At 39.2% G+C, this 26,951-nt stretch overlaps 1 protein-coding gene across 4 annotated transcripts in view; it reads left to right on the top strand.

Annotated features, from left to right (window-relative positions):
- The first annotated feature begins 3,605 nt into the window (after nt 1–3,605).
- The window catches only part of TEX10 (testis expressed 10), a 46,490-nt gene continuing 23,144 nt past the window's right edge, over nt 3,606–26,951 (top strand). For 2 of the 4 annotated variants that reach the window (XM_024995744.2, XM_059889107.1), the window contains exons 1-8: nt 3,609–3,776; nt 7,458–7,646; nt 9,062–9,774; nt 10,162–10,405; nt 14,602–14,714; nt 23,403–23,641; nt 24,347–24,482; nt 25,863–26,038. In XM_024995744.2, coding sequence (XP_024851512.1) covers nt 7,467–7,646; nt 9,062–9,774; nt 10,162–10,405; nt 14,602–14,714; nt 23,403–23,641; nt 24,347–24,482; nt 25,863–26,038 — 1,801 coding nt within the window. In that variant the 5' untranslated portion in view covers nt 3,609–3,776; nt 7,458–7,466. 4 annotated transcript variants of the gene reach the window in all.

The raw sequence follows: 26,951 nt of genomic DNA, 5'->3' as shown, positions 1-26,951 counted from the left end.
CCAAAGTTGTAAAATGATACACTCATTTTGTTTGCTGGGGCTTTTATGGATTTGTTTTTTAAATTTACATCTTTGAATGTAATACATGAAATATGAGCCCAACTTTATGTTTTATTAAGTGGCTGGCTCCAAAGATAAATTTTTTTTTAATTTATAAACTCTCATGTTTATTTGGTTCTATTTTTAGATTTTGTATTTTGGCCCACTGGTTTGTCTATTCGTATGCCAAAACTATGTTTGAATCACTGAGGTTTTATATTTCCATATCCAGTAAGGTTGGTCCTCCTCATTGCTTTCCTTAAAAAAAAATTTGTTGGCTATCCTTACTTGTTTAATTTTTCATATAAAAATTTTAATCAGTTTGTGTAGGTCTATAAAAAAAACCCTGGTGACATATTTATTGGGATCTCATTCAATTTACCAATTAATTTAGGGACAACAGGTATATTTAGGAAGTTAAAATTCTAATCAAATTTTTTATTCAGTTCTAGGAAATTTATAGGCTTTGGTTGCTATTGCAAAAGATGCCTCCTTTTCTATCCTGTTATCTAACTGGTTATTGTTAGTGTATGTGAAGTCTATTGATATCTGAGTGTTAATTTTATACTGTCTCACGGAGAAGGCAATGGCAACCCACTCCAGTGTTCTCGCCTGGAGAATCCCAGGGACAGGGGAGCCTGGTGGGCTGCCGTCTATGGGGTAGCACAGAGTCGGACACGACTGAAGCGACTTAGTAGCAGCAGCAGCAGCACCCTTCTAAAATTCTCTTATTGTTTTTAGTAGCCTTTCAGTTGATATTTTTTAGGCATACAATTATATCTAGAAATGTAGATAATTTTATGTCTTCATTTTCAATTCTTGTGTCTTGGACAGATTTTGTAGTGAAACAGTGGTTGTACTCCTGGCTCCTGAGTATTTTCCCTCCTTCCTTTTATCCAAGCCTGGATCAGCAGCCTTTCTCACCTTTCTGTGTTAGTCAATATTCTCTGAATAAATTCCTTTTAATTTAAAGTCAGAACTTGTTCCTTTATCCAAGAAACTTGACTAAAAGTTTTCATTTTGCACAAACACTGTCCAATGACACATCATCAACAGGAAAATCTGTTGCCATTTATTGAAGCCTTGCTGTGTGCCAGGCAGTGTATCAAGTGATTTGCATATAATGTATTGATCAATTCTTAGAGAATGCACTTTTCCAGTCCCTGATCACTGTAGCAAATATGAACTCGTGCTTTTCACATTTCTTCACAGAGTCTCTGGTTTTGTGTTAGTAAGTAAGTAAGTAAGTTCAGTCACTCAGTCATGTCCGACTCTTTGTGACCCCATGAATCACAGCACGCCAGGCCTCCCTGTCCATCACCAACTCCTGGAGTTCACTCAGACTCAGGTCCATTGAGTCAGTGATTCCACCCAGCCATCTCATCCTCTGTCGTCTCCTGCCCCCAGTCCCTCCCAGCGTCAGAGTCTTTTCCAATGAGTCAACTCTTCGCACGAGGTGGCCAAAGTATTGGAGTTTCAGCTTTAGCATCAGTCCTTGCAATGAGAACCCAGGACTGATTTCCTTCAGAATGGACTGGCTGGATCTCCTTGCAGTCCAAGGGACTCTCAAGAGTCTTCTCCAACACCACAGTTCAAAAGCATCAATTCTTCGGTGCTCAAGCTTTCTTCACAGTCCAACTCTCACAGCCATACATGACCACTGGAAAAACCATAGCCTTGACTAGACGGACCTTTGATGGTAAAGTAATGTCTCTGCTTTTCAATATGCTATCTAGGTTGGTCATAACTTTTCTTCCAAGGAGTAAACGTCTTTTAATTTCATGGTTGCAATCACCATCTGCAGTGATTTTGGAGCCCCAAAAAATAAAGTCTGACACTGTTTCCCCATCTATTTCCCATGAAGTGATGGGACCAGATGCCATGATCTTCGTTTTCTGAATGTTGAGCTTTAAGTCAACTTTTTCACTCTCCTCTTTCACTTTCATCAAGAGGCTTTTTAATTCCTCTTCACTTTCTGCCATAAGGGTGGTGTCATCTGCATATCTGAGGTTATTGATATTTCTCCCCGCAATCTTGACTCCAGCTTGTGTTTCATCCAGCCCAGCGTTTCTCATGATGTACTCTGCATAGAAGTTAAATAAGCAGGGTGACAATACACAGCCTTGATGTACTCCTTTTCCTATTTGGAACCAGTCTGTTGTTCCAGGTCCAGTTCCAACTGTTGCTTCTTGACCTGCATATAGGTTTCTCAAGAGGCAGGTCAGGTGATCTGGTATTCCCATCTCTTTCATAATTTTCCACAGTTTATTGTGATCCACACAGTCAAAGGCTTTGGCAAAGTCAATAAAGCAGAAATAGATGTTTTTCTGGAACTTTCTTGCTTTTTTGACAATCCAGCGAATGTTGGGAATTTGATCTCTGGTTCCTCTGCCTTTTCTAAAACCAGCTTGAACATCTGGAAGCTCACGGTTCACATATTGCTGAAGCCTGGCTTGGGGAATTTTGAGCATTACTTTACTAGCGTGTGAGATGAGTGCACTTGTGCGGTAGTTTGAGCATTCTTTGGCATTGCCTTTCTTTGGAATTGGAATGAAAACTGACCTTTTCCAGTCCTGTGGCCACTGCTGAGTTTTCCAAATTTGCTGGCGTGACTTTATTTGGAAATAAGAGTCTTCACAGAGGTAATCAAGTTAAAATGAGGTCATTAGGGTACTCCCTAAATGACGTGTGTCCTTACAAATAGGAAATTTTGACACAGACACACAGGAAAGGAAGACATTGCGAAGACAGAGAGAATGCCATCTACAAGCGAAGAAACATGTAAAGTTTAAGCTTGGAGAGAGGCGTGGACCAGATTCTTCCACTGAGCTCCCAGACATCACTGCTCTTAATCCCTATCCAGCAAACTGAGGCTCACTCCTTATTCGCTTTACTAAGTCTTACAACCTGGTAAACTGTAGAAACAAATTTAAATCAAGTTCTAAAATCCATATCTGGGGCTCCACGCCTCCCGCAAATCTTTGGCAAGGCTATCTTTCAAAGACGCATTGTTTCTAGGCATTCAACTTTCTCTCTTAAATTCTCTGGGCCCTCTTGATTTCAGTAGCAGGAACCTACGTAGTGCTGAGAAACTAAATATTAGAGAAAATCCTCAACTAAGACTTTCGGACTCCAGGTGCTAGGTGTATTTTGCCCTCTTGTCAGCTAATTCTTAATTGCTCCATCCAGGTTAAAGTTCCAGGAATTCTAGGGTTCTTGCAGTCCCAAACTTTTCCTCTTTTTCAATTCAGTTCAACTTATACTCTTATTTGAATGTGGCTCCAGGTCTGAAGAACAGTGTTCTAGCAGGGAGAGTAGACGCCAGCCCTCAACTAGCTGTGACCAGGGCGACACCCATCAATAAATGCAGGCCAAGGAAGCTCAGGGAGGACCAAGCTTTGTCCTTGGATCCTGCGCTCTAAGATCTCGGATTCCCAGAGCGCGGGGAGGTTTCGGCGCGGGCCCCCTCCTCCTGGGGGCGGGGCCTGCAGCTCCCGCTCCCGCCTTCCCGGCTGCGCGCGGCGGCGGGCCGTGATCACGTGAGCGCGGCGCGGCGGAGGAGGGGCCCTGATTTCCGGGCGGCGGAAGGAGACGCGGCCGCGTGAGGACGAGGCGATTTGAAAACACGCTTTGGGAGCGAGAGGCTGAGGCCGGTGGCGTACGCCGTTGCCCACTGGGCTCTTCCTCGCACGTTCTTCCCCTCTGCCTCCACGCCCGGGTCCCGGCCGGGCCCGCAGGTGAGCGGCCGCCGCCGGTCGGGCCGGGCCCTCCCGGGGCGCGGGACGGCACGCGGGGCCGTTGCCCCTCGGTCCGCGGCCAGGAGGGTAGGGCGGGCTGGGGTCAGTCTGCATCCCTCGGGGGCCGGGTCGTGGCGCTCCGGCAGAGCAGGGCCTGGGTGCGGAGAGGGGCAGCGCGGGGGCGGGGCGGCCCGCGGGCATTTGAAGCGTTTCAAGTGACTGGGCGGGTTCGCGCGGTTTCGGGTCTAGGAGACTTTTAGGCCGATATGTGTTAATTGGGCCCCGCTTCCTGGACTGTGGTCCGGACCGCCGTCCTTGGTGGGAGAAGGAACGATAGTTTCTTGAAAACCACGGGGTCTTCGCTTATGGGATACGGGACCAAAGTCTGGGGTTGAGGATGCGCAGTCGTCTCTTAATCGGCTCTCGCAGTCCAGGTGTGGAGTAACCAACCGAGCAGGTTCGGACCATCGGACGTCTCGAGTGGTCCTGGTCTGGGATATTTGTTCTTTGAAAAGTCAGGTGTTTCCGATTGGCCCCTAGGTAGAGTTTGGAGGAACTCGTGAGCGTAAAGGGTTAGAGAGGAAATTACCAAAGGCCGAGTACAGTGTGACTTCTTGACTTTTTTTTTTTTTTGGCTGGTGAAAAGAAGTTGGAAATTAGGTGAGGGTAGTGAGGTGAGTCTTGGTGAACTCCGGGAGTTGGTGATGGACAGGGAGGCCTGGCGTGCTGCAATTCACGGGGTCGCAAAGAGTCGGACGCGACTGAGCGACTGAACCGTACTGAGTGAGGTGGCAGACAAACTAGCTGAGATTCGGTTCGGTCGAAATCCTGATAGACTAGACTCTCTCTTTTGTTGAAATTAGAAAGCCTGTAGTTGGAGCATATGAAATTCATCTTGAAAACTTTTGAGGCTCACCTGCTTCAAGTGATGTGAGAGCTCAGTCCCTGAGGTTGGTGTTCCTACCATCTGTTCGATACCAGCTACTGTGAAAGTGGCTTGTGTTAGTTTCTCAGTCGTATCCGACTCTTTGTGACCCCATGGGCTCTAGCGTACGCTCTCCAAGGGATTTTCCAGGCAAGAATAGTGGAGTGGGTTGCCATTTCCTTCGCCAGGGATCTTGCTGACCCAGGGATCGAACCGGGTCTCCTGCACTGCAGGCAGATTTACTCTCTGAGCCACCAGGGAAGCCTTTTGGTTTGCTGTATTCTGAAAATCTTGATTTTAAGCGAAAATAACAGTTGCTGTAGAACGGTGAGTTCCTAGTATAAAAATGTTCCCTGTGTACCATAATAATCATCTTAATAGCTTGAAAAGTCAAGGAGGGGCGGTCAGTCCTGTGCGCTTTCCTAACAGAGGGAGAACAGATACTAAGTGGTGGGTAATGGTTGTACAAGCTTGAATGTGTGTTGGACCCTGATCAGCTAGTTAGTGGCTAAAGATAGCACAGAATTAGGGGGTGGAGAGTGAATTGTTTCGATTTTTCTGAATATCTTGTTCTACTTGTTTTCATCTCTGGTACTAGATAGTAATTGTAGGGAAAGCGCACAAACTGTGCTTGCTTAATTCAGAGAGGCCAAGTGAGTATTAGGGCCTTCTTTGTAGTTTTTATTTACTCATATTTTAGACCAGAATAACTTGGAGGTGTGGGTGGGCTGAAAATTTGGTATTGGGATAAATAAAATAAGGCAAGCCGTTTTGCCACCTTTCCCCCAATTCTCACCAGGATTGCAGTATATATAACATAAAGTTGGTTTTAAAGAGTTCAGTCTTACTTAGGAAACCCTCTTCAAGTCATTAGTAAAGGCTGACACATCTTTAAAATGGTTTTAACATCACCTTCCTTGCATGATCTTGTGAGAACTGAAGGCTTTTGTATATCTGCTATTATGCTTGGTATGTACTGGTCATGAGACTAAGAAAATATACATGTTTGTGCTTATAGCGTATCTGTTTACCGTGCCAGGCACAGTTCTGAGTATTTTACACATGAGCTCATTTGCTCCTCATTCATCTTACCTAGTAACAACTGTATGAGGTAAGCATTATTATTAGCCCCATTTTGTAGATAAAAACTGAGACACGGTGATTTAACTATGGCTATAAAGTGCAAGAGTCTGGATAAGAGCTAGTTGCTCTCTTGTATCTGCTCTTAACCTATGTAGCCAAACCCTAGGTGATAGGACTCTAATGTGTTAAAACCTTGTAACCATTTGAATTTGAATGTAATGTCATAGGTGATTGGCTTCTGGATTCCTGAAACTTCAAGTTTCTGGTCTTGCACCAGCCATTTTATTGATCTTAATGCAAACCTTCATTTTGCTCAAATTTCTTGAACTCCCACATGTAGCATTGTGACTTAAAAAAATAGCTAGGCATAGGATCATTATGATAGATCAGGAGAAGTTTTATTTATTCCAGAGACACCTACTCTGGTGGGTATACAGTGCAAGGTAGGGTTCATTATTTTTGTGTGGAAAAGGCTTCAAGAAGGGCTGAGCTAGTTCCAGGTATAGAAGGCTATTTTTTAAAATAGAGGTTAGTTGATGGGAAGATAAAGCTGTAGAGGAAGTTAGGAAGGATGGCTGATCTGTCAAACCCAAGTGTTTTTACTGTAAGCAAGTAAAAGGAGCAGCTGAAAGCTTGTGAGCCTTGATCAGATCTGTGTTTAGAAAGAGCCCTCTGGTGATTACCAAATGGACCATGAGGTGGACACTGGTGACAAGGCAGGAATACTAGTGGGGAAACTTGAACAGTCTTGGGTTGAAATAAAGGATTTAAGCAGGGGCTGGGAATGGGTATAATGCACAGATCAAAGATTTTGTGTGTAAGTGGGATAATCTGTGTGTAAATTGAAAGAATGTGATGGAGAACGAGAAGTGCAGTTCGACAGGGTTATACCTGAGTTATGTATTATAATAGCGGCCTAGCTGGTGTTTGTTCCTTAGCCCTCTGTTATACTGTATTTCCTTTTATATATTTTTTTTTCCCCTCCTTTTTTTGTTTCCGGTTTATATCTAGTCTGAACTTTTCCTGGTGTTCAGAATGCTAGTACTTTGATTTTTGCCTATTACCAAGCGTATCCCCTGTTCTTCATCTTTACTGTTTTCCTTGCTCATGAAGTGCCCAGTGACTGTCCTTGCTGCATATCTGAATCGTCCCCATTTTCAGGCACCCAGCTTAGGTTCATGAAACTTTTCCTAGCTATTACAGGCTGCGTTCAATAATAACATTGGTTTAGACTTTGTTTTGCTAGAGTTTCTTGGGGGTTTCTGGGGGCCAGGAGCTTCCCAGTAGGTGCAAGGTATACTTTTAGAAACTCTGTGCTACCTCCCTCTTGTCCTATGAAAACAAAACATTTTCAGAAGTTTTTTTCCTTTTTTATTGAAGTATAAATATATTAATTGAAGTATACACAAGTTTTCTACTTAGCACATCGCTCGACCCAAGATTCCTATTTAGAACATTGCTTGACAAAAGATTCCGTAGCCAGAAATATCTTAAGTAAACTGAGTTTTTTTTTCTTTATAAAGATATTTTCCATTTAATATTTTGATGCATTGGCATGGTTATTGTTGATCTTGACAGTGTTAGAGTAATTAAAGGTTAGAAAATACCTTCTCTATTTTATAATTTATCTTTGGTCTGTATTCATTGTTTTTAAATTAATTCTTTTATCATAGTACTCAAGAATGACCAAAAAAAGAAAACGCCAAGATGATTTTCAGAAAGTAAAACTAAAAGTTGGTAAGAAGAAGCCCAGGTCAGAAAATGCTACTCTTACAAACTTTAAAACGAAGACTATACATCTGCCTGAGCAGCTCAAAGAGGATGTAACACTTCCAACAAACAATAGAAAACTTAACATAAAGGTAAATCATAAACATTTTTTTGATAAGATAGGATATGCCTTGAAGTCATCTAGAATGGTGTACTTTTATGGAAAGTTGTTTTAACTCTTAGGGTTTATTAATGGCTGAAGATTGGAGTTTATCTGTTTTTCAGAGGTGATGCTGCCACTACAACTTTCCCACTTCCTCCAGAAAGACTTGCTCAGCTAAAGTCAAAGTGATTTCTTCCTTGTATATTCATTTGATAATTTAATATGTCATCTGGAAGTAATTTTTATATCTTTTTGATGTGACAGGTCTTCAGCTGTTTTTATAGCTCATTAAGATAGGACCCTGTCTTACCCATTTTTGAACCTTTACAATGCATAGCTATTCCAGATTCATAGTAAATGTGAAATTAATTGAAATTTAAGCAGTAGTTTGGCTTAAAAATGTAACAGCTTTATTGAAATGTAATTTGCGCATAATAAAATTTATTATTTAAAGTGGACAATTCAGTGGGTTTTAATATATTTACATTGTTAGGCTGCTATCACAGTAATCTAGTTTTAAAACAATTTTGTCACTTTAGAAAGAACCCTTCCACCTATTAGAAGTTGCTCCCCATTTCTTCCCCCCACTAGACAGCCACTAAGCTATCAGTAAAGATTTGCTTATTCTGGACTCTTCATATAAATGGAATCATGAAATGTGGTCTGTTGTTACTGGTCTTTCACTTAGCATGTTTTTGAGGTTCATCCATCTTACAGCACATATCAGAACAATACTTCATACCTTTGTATTGTCAAATAGTATTCCAGTGCAGAGCTTTGTCGTATTTTTTCACTCAACAGTTGATGGGCATTTGCTTACTCCCACTTTTTGACTCTTATGAATAATGCTATTAGAGACATTTGTGAACAAATCTTTATGAAGATACACGTTTTCTAGTTTTGCTTTCTAATCTCTGCAGGTTAAATAATATCAAAAAGATATTTGAAGTTGTGGTTTCTTTACAGATGATATAAATTATTCTACAAATAAAATTGCCATATGTTACACTCTGACTAAAATACACAGACACCCTGAAGGACCCCTTAAAATAGGCAGAAAATAGTGTAAATACGTATATGGTACATAGTAGGTCTTTAAGTGGTGATGATGATTGCTGTCAGTTTAAACGACTGTGTGCCTAATCCTGTGTAATTTCAAAACGAGAAAATACTGACTGAAAGTTAAATAATTCTTTTATGAAGCCAAAGCTGTGTTAAAGCTAAAACTGTTTCTGATCTTAAAACTACATTTTTCTCAAAGTAACACTAGAAAAATACCTACTGAAGCAGCCCTGGACACCCACTGAAGTGTCAGTTTATTAGCATAGTTTGAGTTAGCACTGTTTATTTGACACTGATGTGTATGTATATGTATATACCTAAAACCTGTATTTTTATTTACAGGATTTGCTGTCACAGATGCATCACTACAATGCTGGGGTTAAACAAAGTGCTCTTCTTGGACTTAAAGACCTTTTGTCTCAATACCCATATATAATTGATGCACACCTTTCAAACATATTAAGTGAAGTGACTGCTGTGTTTACAGATAAAGATGCTAATGTACGATTAGCAGCAGTTCAACTTCTTCAATTCCTGGCCCCCAAAATACGAGCTGAACAAATTTCTCCATTTTTTCCTTTGGTAAGTGCCCATCTCTCTAGTGCCATGACTCACATTACTGAAGGAATTCAGGAGGACTCTTTAAAAGTTTTGGACATTCTGCTGGAACAGTACCCAGCTCTGATTACTGACCGTAGCAGTATATTGCTTAAGAATTTTGTAGAACTCATTTCTCATCAGCAGCCGTCCAAAGGACTGGTAAATAGAGACAGATCCCAGTCCTGGATACTTTCTGTAAATCCTAATCGGAGACTCACTTCTCAGCAGTGGAGGCTGAAAGTCTTAGTGAGACTCAGTAAATTCCTTCAGGCCTTGACAGATGGATCCAGTAGGTTGAGAGAAAGTGAAGGACTTCAGGAACAAAAAGAAAATCCCCATGCCACTAGCAACTCCATTTTTATCAACTGGAAGGAACATGCCAACGACCAGCAACACATCCAGGTTTATGAAAATGGGGGTTCACAGCCAAATGTCAGTTCACAGTTCAGGCTACGGTAAGGATTTCAGTTATGTCCACACTCAGTTTTCCTGTATTGAATTATAACTGCTGACCATTGATGGCTAATGCTGGGAGACACGCAGTTGTCTTCCATAGTTTCATATAGTTACTCATAATTTAATTTTATTTACTGATGGGAGGAGTCATTTCAAAGTATATTAATTTACTCATTTCTAGCAAAGCCTAATGGAAAGTAAAAATTGATAGTCTTTTGGCTTTGTCATCTTAGAATTCTGTTTTTCTTGGTAGTGTTGATCAATGTAATTATCAATTCATGGTGCTTCGTTTTGCTGGTACTTAATATATTTAAGATTTAAATTAAGCAATGAGGAATATTTTTTAATCAAATTAAAATTTTTTCATTCTTACCTTTCCTTACTAGGTATCTGGTTGGAGGACTAGGCACTGTGGATGAAGGCCTGTCGTCTACTGAAAACTTGAAAGGATTTATTGAGATCATAATTCCATTGCTAATTGAGTGCTGGATTGAAGCTGTGCCTCCACAACTAGCGGCTTCTGTTGGAAATGGTATAGAACGAGAACCTCTGCAGGTTATGCAGCAAGTTCTTAATATTATTTCCCTTTTGTGGAAACTCTCTAAACAACATGATGAAACTCATAAATTGGTGAGAACTACTGGGTTATTTTCTGAGTAATGCCTTTTATCATAACTGGACAGATTAGAAATCAGTATATTAGTACTAACTGGTTATGCATTTTCTGAAAAATTCCCAAGATTTAACTATAAACTTCTAACATTTGCTTAAAACTGCAAATTAAAATAATTCTGTGAGTTTATTATCTGTATGTTTTAATTTTTAAGTGAAATGTATAACAAGATGCTTGATTTCTTTTTTAACTATATAATAATGTTACATTGTGTTATTTATGGCAGATTGATTACATAGGAGCATTCTAGTGTCTGGAGACCTCTTACATGATTTAAACAGTTGGTTATTAAGCAGTGTCTTCCAGTTTGGGCCACGTTAACAGAGTTTATGCCAGGAAATGGATGAAACTGAAGATCTCATATCTAACCCTGAGTTGTTTTTAAACTATTACGTTTCAGAGAAGAAACTATATGTAAATTTGCTTGGTGTATGCTTTTTTGTTTTTTTTCTTGATAAAGGATGTAAATTGGAAAACATTTCTTAAAGATACCTTTACTGTAGGTAAGCTGCAGTTGCAGGTATGGTGCAAGTGAAGTTAACCTAAGTAATTCCAAGTCATAGAACAGTTTCCAGCTAGCAAACATGTTTCTAGATAAATGAATTTACCTCCTGTTGGGGGAGATTTTGCGTATTGGTAGGCTTTTTAAAAGTGTTATGTTGTGGGGAATATAATACATAGTCCATGGCACAAGTAAGGAAGAACATGCTTAAGTGATGCTGGATTAATGTGGTTAATCTTAAAAAAGGCAGCTGCTGGAACAATACTTTAAAGCTTGGAGCATCATTTTATAGGAGAATTTCTGCAATGACTTGACTAGGAAGTTGTGAATCTTTGAAGTTGCCTACATATGTACAGAATGGACAAGGCAGTTTTTTAGTTTTGTTTAGTTCTTTTTATTTCAGGCATTTGGGTGTTTGATTATTCATGGGCATCTTAATGCTTATTATTGCTTTAGTAATATTTATGATTAGATAGAATGGTAGGACTAAATGCAGATTGATTAATTGTGTAGTTTTGGATCATCTACTATCATTCAGATAACAGTACTTTTGCTACTGCTAAGTCACTTTAGTCGTGTCCGACTCTGCGACCCCATAGACAGCAGCTCACCAGGCTCCCCCGTCCCTGGGACTTTCCAGGCAAGAACACTGAGATAACACTAACAGAATCTGAACACTGCCTTAGTTTTATGAATATTTAAAATAGTATGTTTTAGAAATATTCTGTGCTATTACAACTAAAATTATTTATTAGCAGTTCATTAACATAGGATACTAAATTCAGAAGACTGTTTTGCACAGACTGTTGAAGGTTATATAGAGTAGTAAATTGGGATACTGTATAAAATTGAAATAAGCGGAGGGTGGTTAATTCAAATAGAAATAGTATTTAAAAGCATCCATTGGTAGAATTCTCTAATTTACCATGGCAGATTTGAACTGTAATAACTGAATAAGGTAAATCTCTTCCTTTGCAGACAGAGTATAAATACGTGTGTTACACCAGATGACATTAAAATGCCTGTTAGTTTATTTTTCATTACCATTCCCGCCATCAGTTCCTCTTTCTCATTTGCCTTAGTTATAGCTTAGTACTTAAGGTATTGAATGGTCAAAGTTCAAACTTTCAGAGGAATGAAATGGCATTCCTTGGTCTTCTAATTATGCACCACAGGCTGAATTTTTTTCAGAAAATTCAGAAAATGTGTAGGCTTTCTGTTGGTAAATTGGCATCTGTATTAGGGTGCAACCTTAGGGTAACTGCTTACTTTTTAAGTTTTGCTAAATGCATATAGTGTGTTTGTATTTTGCTGCATAATTGAGAAGTTTCATTTTTGTCCAAGTATTTTTTTTAAAAAAACCTTTTTAGGAATTTGAAATCTTTCATCTTGGAAAGAAATTTCAAGTTAACACTAAATCTTAATTGCAGTGGTTGAGTACTCAGATCCTGACTGAGGTGGTTTATTTCTAATACACTCTTTGTATCCTTAGTATCCTTAATTTAAAGTATACTGTGTTTAATATTTTTAAAACACACAGTGTTTTAAAATACAATGTAACATTAACTTTTTAGTTAACTTCAGTTTTGGGAGGCCTGTATTAATAGCTTTAGGTCAGTATTATAATTTTATACACTATGGAGATTTTGTTGTGTCTTAGCTTTGTATTTTAATGCTTACTACTTTCAGTCTAAATTTTCTTTATTGTTGCATTTTTACCATGAAGATCAGAATTTGTGAGAAAGAATTGGATGCAAAGGTTAATTGAGCATCTATATATTTGCCTCTTTAATTAAAATTCAGTTCCTCAGTAAACAGGAGTCACATTTCAAATGCTCAGTAGCTTCAGGTGGCAGGTGTGTTGGACAGCACAGATATAAAATAGCTCTGTCACTGCAGAAAGGTCTTTTGAATAGCACTGCTTTGCAGTGAGTTAGGTTCTGTGCTAGACTGTGGGAATACAGAGATAAACATGACTGACAAGGCAAATACTTCGCTCCTGGTGGGGTTGAGAGATGGTAAACAAATAGATGATGTCCATCATGTCATCATTAGGAAGAAAGATGAAAGTGGGATGAGAGAGAACATGTAATGAAACTGCAGGGAGGAGACTGTTAAATAGGTGGTCGGGAAATGCCTTCTTAACATCTGCATGTCACTGAATGAAGAGAAGGAGCAAGTCGTGTGAAGACCTGTGGGAAGAACCTTCTAGGCACAGGGAGCAGCAAGTGCAAAACCCTGAAGTGAGAACAAATTTGACATATTTGAGGAATGGCAGCAAGGCCTATGCAAGTGAGGTACTGGGGCAGTGGTGGATGATGAGGGGGGAAGTGACAGCAGCCACATCGTGTGGTACCTTGTGGTCTGTGGTAAAGAGTTATAATTTTAACCTCAGTGTGGTGAAAAGACATTGGAGGGTTTTGAGCAGAGGAGTGGCATGATCTAAATTATGTTTGTTTAACTTTAATATGTCAGATTTACAAATAAAACAGTAACAAACTCCCATGTCCTCATTCTCCAGCTCTAGCAAAACTGGGGCCCAACTGAGATCATTGATCCCATGGATGACCTGTCCTTCCTTTATATACATTGTCTCCTTTATCCTTTCCTGTAATATTTTGAAGTGTGATTTATGTTTTAAAAGATCACCCTGGCTGCTGTGTAGAGAATTAAGTTTAGTGGGGCAAGAGGAAAAACATGAGGACCACTGGGAGACTGAAACAGTAATCTTAAGTGAGAGGTAATGGTGGCTTGGAGTCGAACGGTAGCTAGTGGTTGAAGTGATGAGAGGCAGCTGGATTCTGGTGAAAGCAGCGGGAATGCTGGTGTACATAGTTAAGAGGAGCAGGAGTGATGCCCTATGGTCCAAATGATGGTGTGACTACCCCTAGGAGAGTTCAGTTTACTCATGGTAAATTTAAGATGCCTATTAGAGGTCCAGGAGGAGTTGTCAAGTACACGTTTTTAGGTCAAGAAAAAGAGAAGAACCTAGTGAAGGTAACTAAGGAGATGTGCTGCAATAGCTAGCTATTGATTTATGGTCTGAGTTTGGCCTCCAGTTTTGCTAGAGCTGGAGCTAGCTATTGTAGCATCTCATGTCCAATATCCCAAGCAACCCCTCAGTCACTGGCACACTGCGATGATTGGTCCTCTGGATAGCAGGAAATCAGTGTTTCAGGTAGGAGAACATGATACATTGAAGAATCCTGCTGAAGAATTTTAGACAAGTACATTGATTGGTGAAGGTGTTACATGCCTTTAACGAGCAGTAGAATTTCTAGAGAATATAGTTACTCTTAAATGGAACACTAGGTAGAAGATTTTCTTGTATATTTTATAAATATTGTATTAGCAGTTTAAATTCAGAATTGTATTAAATCTTACTTACTTTCTCCCTTTTTTCTCCTTTTAAGTAGATGAAATGCATGTAAAAATAAAAGCACCAAAAAGAACTGTGGGTGAACATTGGATGGCCTAACAGTTTATTCAGATTTTAAAATTTATTTACATATTATATCATTAGCAGAAGATGTATTATAAGGGTAAATTTGTGAGTGAATATTGACAAGTTTTTGTTTCTGCTTAAAGTCTTATTTGCTATTTTAAGTTATTGTTTCTTATGGATTTTCTAATCTGTGCTTATTTTACTAGGAGTCATGGCTTCGAAAGAATTACCTTATTGATTTCAAACACCATTTTATGAGTAATTTTCCATATGCCTTAAAAGAAATAACCAAGCAAAAAAGGAAAGAGACAAATAAAAGGTATTGCCATTCTCTTCCACTGTTTAACCTGACATTTTCAGAAAACAGTCTTAAACTGAACTTTGTACACTGTGAGGTGTTTTTATCTAGACTTTGTGAAGTAAAGATAAAAGCTGTAGTATCTGATCTTAAACAAGTCACTTTAAGCCCTGGACTTCCAATTCTCCTTTTATTTTTATTTTTAATCTGTAAAGTGAATGTTTTGTGCTAAATGAGGGTCAGCTATCAAATTGTATAGATAAGAATTTAATAAAAATTTGCTAAGAGTGGATAGTTTATTTGTGAGAGGCACTGTGTAATTACTGAATCTTTGAGAGCATAACATCACTAGTTTCTGCTCTCATTTATATACACAAGGAAGCATAATGTAACTGTTATCGGTATCCTGATGGAAGAGGGATGATTGGAGAAAAGTAGTTCTCTTTTGTAAAATAAGTGGAAAGAACGAATTACGGATGAAGTTTCACTGGAAAAGTGGAAGCCTGAAAGTTATTTGTAATGATTACTTGAAGTAAGAGCTGCTGCTGCTGGTGCTAAGTCACTTCAGCCGTGTCTGACTCTGTGCGACCCAGTAGACGGTAGCCCACTAGGCTCCTCTGTCCCTGGGATTCTCCAGGCAAGAATGCTGGAGTGGGTTGCCATTTCCTTCTCCGATGCATGAAAGTGAAAAGTGAAAGTGAAGTCGCTTGGTCGTGCCCGACTCTTAGCGACCCCATGGACTGCAGCCCATCAGGCTCCTCCGTCCATGGGATTTTCCAGGCAAGAGTCCTGGAGTGGGGTGCCATTGCCTTCTCTGGAAGTAAGAGCAGATAAACGTAAAAACAAATTACCCAATAAAATTTGACAAGCAGATACAAGTTAGAAAACTCAAGGTGTAATCCCCAAATGAGCAAACACTTGAACAGATGTTAAAGACTGTCAGAAGGTTGTTAAATTTATCAAAAGGAAGAATCAGTGAGGAGAATAAATGAGGCTCTTTGGGCAGAGTTCACAGGATATGCTCAGAAGTGAAAAGTATGTTGTAGGCAGATAAACTTGATTCATTCACTAAAGTTTTTTGGTCTCTCACTGTAAGTAAAGATGTCCTAAGGTATACTCTTTGATCTCTTAAATGATTTCATAAATTTCAAAAATAAATACAAAATCTTAAAATTGATAAAAATGAGTGTCAGATTCCAGTCATGAGATGGAAATCATACCAGTGATTTTCACAGAGAATTTAATACAAATGGTTTTTAACTAGGTATTAAACTAGGTATTTCCTAGTTTAATGGAAAATGGAAACTAGGTATTTCCCCTTCACAGTGGGAAGACAAAAGGGAACAGTAAGGTACTGTAGAGGTGGACCTGCAGGAAGCGGCCCCTGCATCTTGACTGGGAGAAGAAAGAGAAGAGGGCAAGTAGCTGGAAGGAAAGGCTGTCTGGAGCCCAAACTCAGACCTCTAGGGAGGGGTTTGCACTCAGCTGAGACTAATGTCTTTGAGATCAGGAGAGGGGCCCAGTGGGATAGGGGTACAGGATTCAGCAAAGGGGGTTGTGGCTGGCTGGTGCTGGTGTTCCAGGGGCATGATGATGCTGGTTCTGTGTCAGGAAAATACAGACTGGAACCAACTCTGGCTACTAGAATGAACTGCTGCTGGCCTGAAGAGTGGTTGGGTTGCACTGGTGGCAAAAGGAAGCCAAAAATAGGAGTAGGAAGCAACCAGAAAGTGTGTTTTCCTCCTACAGCTTTCCAGTCTCAAGTACCCCCTTTGCTTCCCAGGTGGCTCGTGGTAGAGAACCCTGCCAATGCAGGGGGACAGATTTCGATGCCTCGGTTGGTAAGATCTGCTGGAGAAGGAAATGGCTACCCACTCCAGTATTCTTGCCTGGGATATCCCATGGACAGAGTAGCCTGGCGGGCTGCAGTCCACAGAGTTGCAAAAGAGTCTGACACAGCTTAGTGACTAAACAATAACAAGTACTTTATTGGCAGAGCCTAACAAGAAGCAAACTGTAAAGGAAAAAATGTGGCTCACTCCCAGGATCACAAAGTAAGAGTGTGGAAGGGTGGTTTTAAGGCTGAGAAACAAAAGCTCAATAACTAGCAGGAAGAAAAATAAATCTACATATTTAACACAAGACATATTTAAGTGTCATTAGAACTTTATAATTAAGAAATGCTATAGGAATTCATAGGAGGAGACAGATCCTTGTTAGGATAAACAGACAAAGCAGTGTTGGAGAATAGTGTTTTAACATGAATGTGATTTTAGCACGCGGGAGTGAAGTGGGGATGATTGCAGTAATGGAAGGAGATATTATAGGGTATTAGAAAGCCATAGAATGGCGTAATGGAGAACACGGGACAGACTTGGATCAAATCGGTTTCTACTGATGACTAACCTAATGCTGAGAGTCATTTTTTGTCTCTGACCCTCATTTCCCTTTCATCCTTGATCCTTTTGGCATTGAAGACTATTGGTTGGATCAAAACCATGTTTTAGGACCATTAATTTAGAGTTTCTGGAGTTGGAGGTGACAGAACCAAATAGGGAGATAGTTTCTTGAGCAAGTAAGTCGTTAGGGTTTGTTTCCTCCAGATACAGTTATCTTATTAACACAGAAGTTTTTAATCAGGTGCACGGATAAGCTTCAGAATATCCTTCAACACGTGAATATATGTGTTTTTTATGTTGTCAAGTAAGTTTTCAGATATAATTTTCATCAAAATGAGATTAAATAAAAGGATGTTTGGAATTTGGTAGACCATTAAATGTAAGTAAACTAAGATCATGGCATCTGGTCCCATCACTTCATGGGAAATAGATGGGGAAACAGTGGAAACAGTGTCAGACTTTATTTTGGGGGCTCCAAAATCACTACAGATGGTGATTCCAGCCATGAAATTAAAAGACGCTTACTTCTTGGGAGATCTGGGTTCAATCCCTGGGTCAGGAAGATCCCCTGAAGAAGGAAATGGCAACCCACTCCAGTTCTTGCCTGGAGAATCCCGTGGACAGAGGAGCCTGGTAGGTTACAGTTCACGGGGTCACAAGGAGTCGGGCATGACTGAGCTACTTCACTTATGCTTTCACTACTCCTTGGAAGGAAAGTTATGACCAACCTAGATAGCGTATTAAAAAGCAGAGACATTACTTTGCCAACAAAGGTCTGTCTAGTCAAGGCTATGGTTTTTCCAGTGGTCACATATGGATGTGAGAGTTGGACAGTGAAGAAAGCTGAGTGCCGGAGAATTGATGCTTTTGAACTGTGGTGTTGGAGAAGACTCTTGAGAGTCCCTTGGACTGCAAGGAAATCCAACCAGTCCATCCTAAAGGAGATCAGTCCTGGGTATTCATTGGAAGGACTGTTGCTGAAGCTGAAACTCCAATACTTTGGCCACCTCATGCGAAGAGTTGACTCATTGGAAAAGACCCTGATGCTGGGAGGGATTAGGGGCAGGAGGAGAAGGGGACGACAGAGGATGAGATGGCTGGATGGCATCGCCGACTTGATGGACATGAGTTTGGGTAAACTCCGGGAGTTGGTGAGGGACAGGGAGGCCTGGTGTGCCGAGATTCATGGAGTGGCGAAGAGTCGGACACGACTGAGTGAACTGAACTGAAGCTACTCAAGAACATATGGGTGTACTGTCATTATTCACTTTATTGGACACTTAATATGTTGAAGGCACTTAGGAAAAAGAGTGTAGGGTAATAAGAGTATATCAGTATAATAAGGAGCTGGTCCTGCTCTTTCATGGGGGGCATAAGTCCTGGGAGGGCTGCCTACCTAGGGAGTAATTTGTGCCAAGATATAAAAGGTGAAAAGGGAATTACCTATGAAGAGACTGAGGTGGTGAAATTGTGGAATTTTTAACAAAAGTGGATTGACAGTACTGTCATAAATTTCCCCAGTGATTTGTTTTGAGGGTCCGCAGGCTGCTCTTGTACTTCCATAAGGAAGTGCATTGAGTATTTTGCAGATAGCCTTTGGAGGCTGTCTACTAAATTCACAAGTTAAAGTTAGAGGATCCAATGTGGCCTAGGCCAGTGGTTTTCAATTTTGACCTGATGTCTAGATTTTTTTAATCTTGGGTTGAACTGTGGAGTTACAAAAGATATTATTTTCATTGTGGTAAAATGTCCATAGCATAAAATTTAGCATTTTAACCATTTTTAAAGTGTACTGATCGGTGGCATTAAGTACATTCACATTTTTCACGTTACCAAACTGAAACTCAGTACACATTAAATAATACCTTCCTTCCTCTTCTCCCCCAGGTACTGGGAACTGCTGTTGCACTTCTTCCTTTATTAATTTGACTGTTTTAGGTACCACATTTCAGTAGAAACTTAAATATTGTTTTGTGTCCGGCTTACCTTCACTTAGTGTGGTATCTTTAACGTTTATTCATGTTGTGGCACTACTAGCATTTCATTCCTTTTTTTTTTTTTAATGGAGTTTATTTTTTAGAGCAATTTTAGATTCATAGTAAAATTGAACAGAAAGTATGGGTCCTCATATACTCCTTCCCCTGTGGACGCATAGCCTCCCTCACTGGCAGCATCCCACACCAGAGCTGTATATTTGTTGTAAAATACGAACTTGACACATCATTTATACTCAGAGTCTTTGGTTTATGTTAGGGTTCAGTCTTGGCATTGTACAGTCTGAGTTTTGTGTAAGACAACGGTGTCATACGTGGTGTTTTCACTGTCCTAGAAGCAAGTTGCCCTCAAATATGCAAGCTCTGCATCTATGGATTCAGAAAACCACAATTCATAAACATGATACACCATCTGCACTTGGTTGAATATGTGGATGCAGAACGGTCTGGAGGGCTAACAGTATTCTTCACCACCATGCATTCACAGTTTAAAAGAACATGCCAGTTTCACTTAAAATTCTTCTTAATGAAGTAGTAAAAGTTACTGATCTTATTAAGTCACAATCCTTGAAAACACATATTTTTAATATTCTGTGTGGTGAAATGGGAAGTGTGCCTGAAGTGTTTTGGCTGCATACCAAAGAATGATGGTTGTCTCAAGGAAGTGCACTTGTCATTCTGTTCGTCATTCTGTCCATTTTCTGTGATGGGCATGATTTTAATTTGAATGATTAACTGTGGTTATTCAGACTTAGGTATTTGCAGATGTTTTCTCAGAAATGAATAAAGTAAGCCTATCAGTTCCAGGAAAATAGTGTCCATGCTAGAGATAAAATTTGAACTTTCAAGCACAAATTAATATTTTGGGAGAACTTGTATCCACCATCTGAGTTTTATCTGTATATCCTACTTTTTTGCTCTTCATTTTTTTCATCTCTCTTCATTAGGCTTATTTAGAAGCTGCTAGAGGGTTTACACACACAGAAATACATATATATATATATATAATGAAGGAGAATATATGTATTCTCCTTTATTTCCAAGGACTGTTTTAACAGAGCACAGTACTTGGGTTTGGCAGTTTGCTTGTTTGAACATACTGACAGTAACACTTCGCGCTCTTCTTGATTTCCACTGCTGTTAGGAAGTCAGCTATGAGTCTGAACTATTGCTACTTTATAAAAGTTACTCCCTCCCCCCATAAGACTTTTATCCATGTCTTTTATTTTCTGCAATTTGACAATGATGTATCCAGGTGTGGTTTTCCTTTTTATTGATTTTCCTTGGAATTCAGCGAGCTGCTTAAATCTGAGATGTTGAATGAAGTGTCTAAACACATCTGAAAAATCTCATCTTTAAAAAAAAATTAGTGCCGTTTTTCTCCTTCCTTTTAGAGTCTAATTGAATGTGTATAAGACCCACTTCCTGATTTTTCTGTTTCTCTTTATCTCATTCAAACATACATTTGTTGAATTTGTTTTGTTTTTATTTTTCAGTTCTAGAGTTTCTGTCCAGTTATTCAGCACTGTTTGTGGAAAAGACTATTGATTCTATTTTGGATTGCTTCTGCTCCTTTGTCTAGAATCATCAGTTGACTGTACTTGCAGGCCTATCTTGGGGTTCTTGCATTAACCTATGTTTGTCTGTCCGTTCACCAGTACCATACTGTCTTGAGTACTGTAGTACAGTCAGTCTTGAAATGGAGTGGTGTGAGTCCTCCAACACTGTTCCGCTTCAGTCTCATATGGGGCAGTCTAGTGTTTGCCTTTGTGTATGAACTTCAGAAATCAATTTGTTGATAACTCTAAAGCTGGGGTTTTGATTAGAATTGTGTTGAATCTATAGATCTAGTTGGGAAAAACTGTTGTGTTACTGAGATGATGCATAACTGGGACTGTTTTATGTAAGAGCTCTTTTTACTTCTAGTTCACCTTACTCTGGAAGGGAAAGCCCTTAAGGGTCCAGCTTGAAGTGAGGATAATATACCAGAGTCCCCGTGTTTGTCCGGCTCTGGGGTTTGACTTTTCCCTGTGAGGCTTCCGAAAGGTTACTTCAGTTTTCCAGCCTTTTCGTTGGAATTGGCAGCAGCCCTTGGAACTTGAGTGCTATGGTCTTGCTTTATTTTGGGGACCCAGCAATTGTTCATCATCTTGTTACCTCTTGAATGCTTTTGAGTTGTTAAAAACTATTTCATCCAGCTTTTAAAGTTATTTTCAGGAAGGGAATCAGTTCTAATTTCCTCCTCTATCATTGCTGAAAATGGTTTTTCCCAGTTTTCTGCCTCCCTCATAGAATTGGTGGTCAGTGTATTTAGACTTTAAAATTTTGTGTAAATTCTTGGAGGAGCAGGATGAATTCTCCCAACTTTTGGATGTCTGTTGACACCTTCCAGACAGTAATAGGTTATACTGCTTAAGATAAACTTAAGTAGATCTTCAAAAGCTCTACCTGTGGTGAAGAAATGTTGCAGTTGAGTTTTTGTGTGGTTCGTATAAAATGTGCCTTGGTTTTGGACACTGAACAGTTGGGCAAAGAACCTACCAGTAGTTTTGGGTTTGTAGTATATAGATTGCTAGTCATCTGTCCCAGTTTTCATTCATTCTTTCTCTTTGTGATAGAATTCCCAGTTTTTTGCTGGGCATTTGCTTTGCTGTGCTATGCTTACTCACTCATGTGCCGACCCTTTGCGACCCCATGGACTGTAGTTTGCCAGGCTCCTCTGTCCATGAGGATTCTCCAGGCAATACTGGAGTGAGTTGCCATGCCCTTCTCGAGGGGATATTCCCAACCCAGGGATGGAACCCAGGTCTCCCACATTGCAGGTGTATTCTTTACCAACTGAGGTCCCAGGGAAACCCACGAATACTGGAGTGGGTGGCCTATGCCTTCTCCAGGGGATCTTCCCAACCCAGGAATCGAACTGGGGTCTCCTGCATTGCAGGCGGATTCTTTACCAGCTGAGCTAAAAGCTCACATACATGTATGTGTTTAAGCAGACTTCAGATCCAGCTAATTTTATTCTTCCTATACATCCCCTTTTCTCCTAGTCTGTACCAGCATTGTTTCTTGCACTTGTCACGTCTTGCCTGTGTTGCTCAAATAGACATACAACTACTTCTTTGTTTAGAGTCTCATAACTGATTTTTTCTTTTTCATCAGCAGAAATGAAAGAACTTCTCAACCATGTTACTCCTGTGCTTGCAGAATTGATTTTAGTGTCCTTAGCTTTCAACTCTTTGTGATCTGGTCCCATTTGTCATTCTCAACCCTACATTTGATACCCTAATAACACCAAATATTAAAAAGGTCCCTTCCCTTGTATTTGTGATGCGTTACTACTGTGTCCTTTCTCATACCTAATCCAGGGTTAACTTTTTCTTTTAAAATAAGTTAGTTTCAGGTATTTTTTTAGTTTAATCAACTTTTGTGTTTCTGAACATGGAAATAGGTTCTGCTGTTGAATGCAGTGTAGCCTGGAATCTGCACTGTGTTTATATAGTGTTTATGTATCTAGTGGTTTATATCCTAAGTTGCAAATTTTGTTTTGTTAAGATAATCTATTAGAACCTTTTTTTTGAAATTTCTTTCAAGCTTTGAAAGAAATGTGTTTTATATGGCTAGGAAAAAGTGATTTTAATATGTGAGTCATAAAATTAAGTTGTTTCAGAATCGGGCTTATCTAAACCAGTCTCCTGTTTCACACATAAGGAAATTGTGGCCAGGAGAAATTAGTGATTCTGTTAAGTCAAAATTAGTTAGAAGCAGAATCAAGGTCTATTGTGAGTTTCATCTGCTTAAAATCTTCAAGTGTGTTGAAGTTTTCAAGTGTTCTTATCCCCCCATTACATACAGGATTACCAATTCAAGGGCCTGTATTTTTTGTGTGAATAGCAACTTGGGTAATGAACTGAGCAGTATGCATTCTTAATTTATGCCTTAACAACCCTGATTCTGTAATGAATGGTTTACTTACAGTCGATTTTATATACCTACCTTCTTGGCAATTCATTCTGGGAGGAATGAAGTGAAAGTGAAGTCACTTAGTGGTGTCCGACTCTTTGTGACCCCATGGACTGTATGTAACCTGCCAGGCTCCTCCATCCATGGGATTTTCCAGATAAGAATACTGGAGTGGGTTGCCATTTCCTTCTCCAGGGGATCTTCCTAACCCAGGGATCGAACCCGGGTCTCCCGCATTGCAGGTAGACTCTTTACCCTTTGAGCTACCAGGGAATCTGGGAGGAATAGTTAAGTATTTAAGTGAAGCAGGCATGGTAGATACAACACGTAACAGTTATGTGTGTCTTTGTTTTTAGCATCAAGCATTGCACGATTCTCTCGCATAATGTAGATCATCTTTTACTGAATTTAACGCTGTCTGATATCATGGTCTCCCTGGCAAATGCCTCAACTTTGCAGAAGGATTCCAGTTGGATAGAAAGGATAAGGAAATTTGTAACAGAAACCCTTGAAGATGGCTCTAGGCTAAATAGTAAGCAGCTGAACAGATTGCTTGGAGTCTCCTGGAGGTTAATGCAGATACAGCCAAACAGAGGTAGGTGTTAATGCTTTGTCCTTATTTACGAGAGGAGCTCTTACGCATGCTATTAATATTTAGAGTCTAGCTTTGAGTTCATAACTGTCAAACATTTCACATAGTCATTTACGTTCAAGCCATAAAAGGTAGCTAGCATAATCATGAAGGAATATCTCCTTGAACCCTGATGGCTGAGAAGACCCCTTTTTAAGTGGGTAGGTCCACTTTGAACCAGATGGGTAGGTTTTCTACTAGATTACATAGTTGGAGGGAAAGGAGGTAAGTTTTATTAAGAGGAAGTGACACTGAGCCTAAGGCTGAAGAAATACTCTTTTCTGATCTAATTTGACTAGAAATTGATCCTTATCTCTTTACCTTTCTTGTAACTTGAAGTTATGTTGCATTAAGTCAATTTTTAGTGTGACTTACTCATTCTTTTCATTCATAACAGAACTTTCCTGGTTGGTTCCTGGCTTATCTACCTTTCTAGTATTCTGTTTTTTGTTGTCCTTTCCTAGGTTTGTTGTCTCTTAGGAAAATTTGTACTGCTGGTTTGACTTTTGTATTAGGCCATTGATGTAGGATTTTGATGGTAGTCGTCAGTTTGTGGCTAAAATCTGCTTTGTCATAGGAACAAGGTGCTTCTGTGCTTTTTAGAGAAGAATTATGGTGCTGGTGAAGAAACATTTTGACTCACATGCAGTTGTTTTCTCTTGTTTTTAGAGGCTACAGAGTCTCTCATAAAGGCAGTTTATACATTGTATCAGCAGAGAGGCCTTCTCATTCCAGTTCGGACTTTGTTACTGAAGTTTTTCAGTAAAATCTATCAAAAAGAAGAACTGAGAGCTTACAGAATCCGGTACAGTCCCCTTTGTTATTTTGCTTTTCTTTTTCTTACCAGGTTACTTTGTAATCTGTATAATAAGATGATAGAGTGATTAAATCTTCGGAGAAATTCTCTCTCTCTATCCTTTTTGCTTTCATTAAAAAAAAATTTTTTTTTATAAAGAGGCGTACATAATGGTTCCAGTAACCTTTATACACATAACTGAGAAGGTACAAGTCTCTTTGAGCATGTATTTCCACTTGTCTGCTTAACAGCTAAAGGACATTTGGAACCACCTGTAGCTGCCTCAGCTTTTTCTTTTGCTTCCCATTAAAATTATGGAGGTTTAACCTCTGGCCCTTAGTGACTATTGGGACATATGGTATAAGAATGAGGGCAGTAGAAGAGGAGAGGTGTACAATAGGTGAAGGAGATTAAAAGGTACAAACTTAAAGTAAATAAGCCATGGGGATATAATATACAGCATAAAGAATATGACCAGTAATACTACAGTAACTTTTATTAGGACGGGTGGTTACTAGACTTGTGACCATTTGCAATGTGTACAGTTGTCAGATTATTATGTGATATATACCTGAAACTAACATAATACTGTGTGTCAAAAATGTTTCAATAAATTTTTAAAAAATGGGAGTATTTTAAAGTGAAAAAGTTCCTGGCTTAGTTGGGTGCTGTCTGGTGACATAGACACACAAAGAGTAGAACTAAGGAATCAGTTTTTAGATACGGTGAGTTTGAGGTTTATTTGAGATAGTCTGGAAGAGATGTTTGGGTGAAAGATAAGAGATTCGGGATACCTCAGCATACATAGGTAGTTATTAGGACATATTCGAGTCTTTACTGTGAGTCAGGTGCTTTTCTTAATTTTTCAGTAATTCTCATACTTTGATGTAGGTATGTTGGTTTCTGCCTTATAGAAGGAAGCTTAGGTTAAATAAGTTGGTGAGTGTCATGCTGCTGAAGGGCAGCCAGACTGAGACTTAAGTTCAGGTCTGTTAGACTCCAAAGGTCATGTGTAAATCACTCTTGGGGGATGGCAAAAGTGATTGCTGTGTCCGAGATGAGACATTAGAGAGTTAGCAAGTATATGAAAGAACTGAAATAACACAAGTTTGAAGCCACTTAATGTGGGGCACCCTATACTGAGTGCATCAGTGACTTAATATAGTAAAATAATTATTACAAATTAGTATAAATAGTTCGCAAGAAGTTAAGTAGAGTCTGTGTCCTTTAAGATAAAATTACAATTTACATAGTGCCCCAAATTACATAAACTTTTAAAATACAGTGCCTTAGAGAATGCTATAGCTGAATAAATGATGCCAGCCATCTTATAGGCTTTCAAATGTTTAAATAAATGTGGTGTATTTCCCTTGTCTTTGATGGCCTTAGATACCGTAGTAAAGTGTTATCACGTTGGTTGGCTGGTTTACCACTGCAGCTTGCTCATCTCGGCTCCCGAAACCCTGAACTTTCAACACAGCTTATTGACATTATCCATACTGCTGCAGCCCGAGCAAATAAAGAGCTGCTCAAAAGTTTACAAGTTACTGCTCTCCGAATCTATGGTAAGAGTTTTGTTTACCTATGTAAGTAGTAATCTGCCTACCCCAGCTTAGGAACGATGTTTCAAAGGGGGGATCTTTAGGTTTTACTTTTCCTTCAAATTATACATTAATTATACCATGGTAAAATGAACAAAATACCAAACAGTAAATTCATTTTCAATAGCATTACTTAATACAATAGTTTTAGAAAATAAAAGGTTGTAGATGTTTCTTCAAATCTTAAATTGTCTTTTAAGCCATGAAACTCACAAATTCAAAACTAATCAGGTATTTTTACAGAATTCTTTTGGAACTTTGATGGCACTTTTTACTTATTTAATCATTATCAATATCTCGTATGGCTTTCATATATTAATTTTTTATTCACCCCTGAAACGTTTTCATTCTTTAAGCAAAAATATCAATGAAAACATACTGACATATATACATATGTATAATTAGTATTTATTATCAGGACGCAATTCATACACCATAGAATTGGCCATTTTACACTGTGCAATTCATTAATTTTTACCATATTCCCAAGATTGTGCAATAGTCACTATTATCTTACTCCAGAATATTTTTTTTTATCACCTCAGAAAGAAACTCTCCCATTAGTCATCCGTCCCTATTTCCTCACTTCTTCCCTCCTCAGCTCCTGGCAACCACTGCTCACCATTTCTGTCTCTTTGTATTTGCCTGTTTTGGTCATTTCTTATAGATGAAATTGTATAATGTGGATCTTTTCAGTCTGGCTTCTTTGACTTAGCATACTGTTTTTAGGATTCATTCATGCTGTAGCATATATGAGTACTGTATTTCTTTTTAATGCTGAGTAACATTCCATTGTTGAAGACACACCACTTTATATTTATCCATTTATTAGGTGACGAACATAGGTTTGTGTCTACCTTTTGTGTGTGGTATTATA

This window comes from Bos taurus, chromosome 8 (assembly GCF_002263795.3).
Source record: "Bos taurus isolate L1 Dominette 01449 registration number 42190680 breed Hereford chromosome 8, ARS-UCD2.0, whole genome shotgun sequence".
NCBI classification, from domain to species: domain Eukaryota; kingdom Metazoa; phylum Chordata; class Mammalia; order Artiodactyla; family Bovidae; genus Bos; species Bos taurus.
Note: the sequence above shows the minus strand (reverse complement) of the source record. Positions and strands in the feature narration are given on the sequence as shown.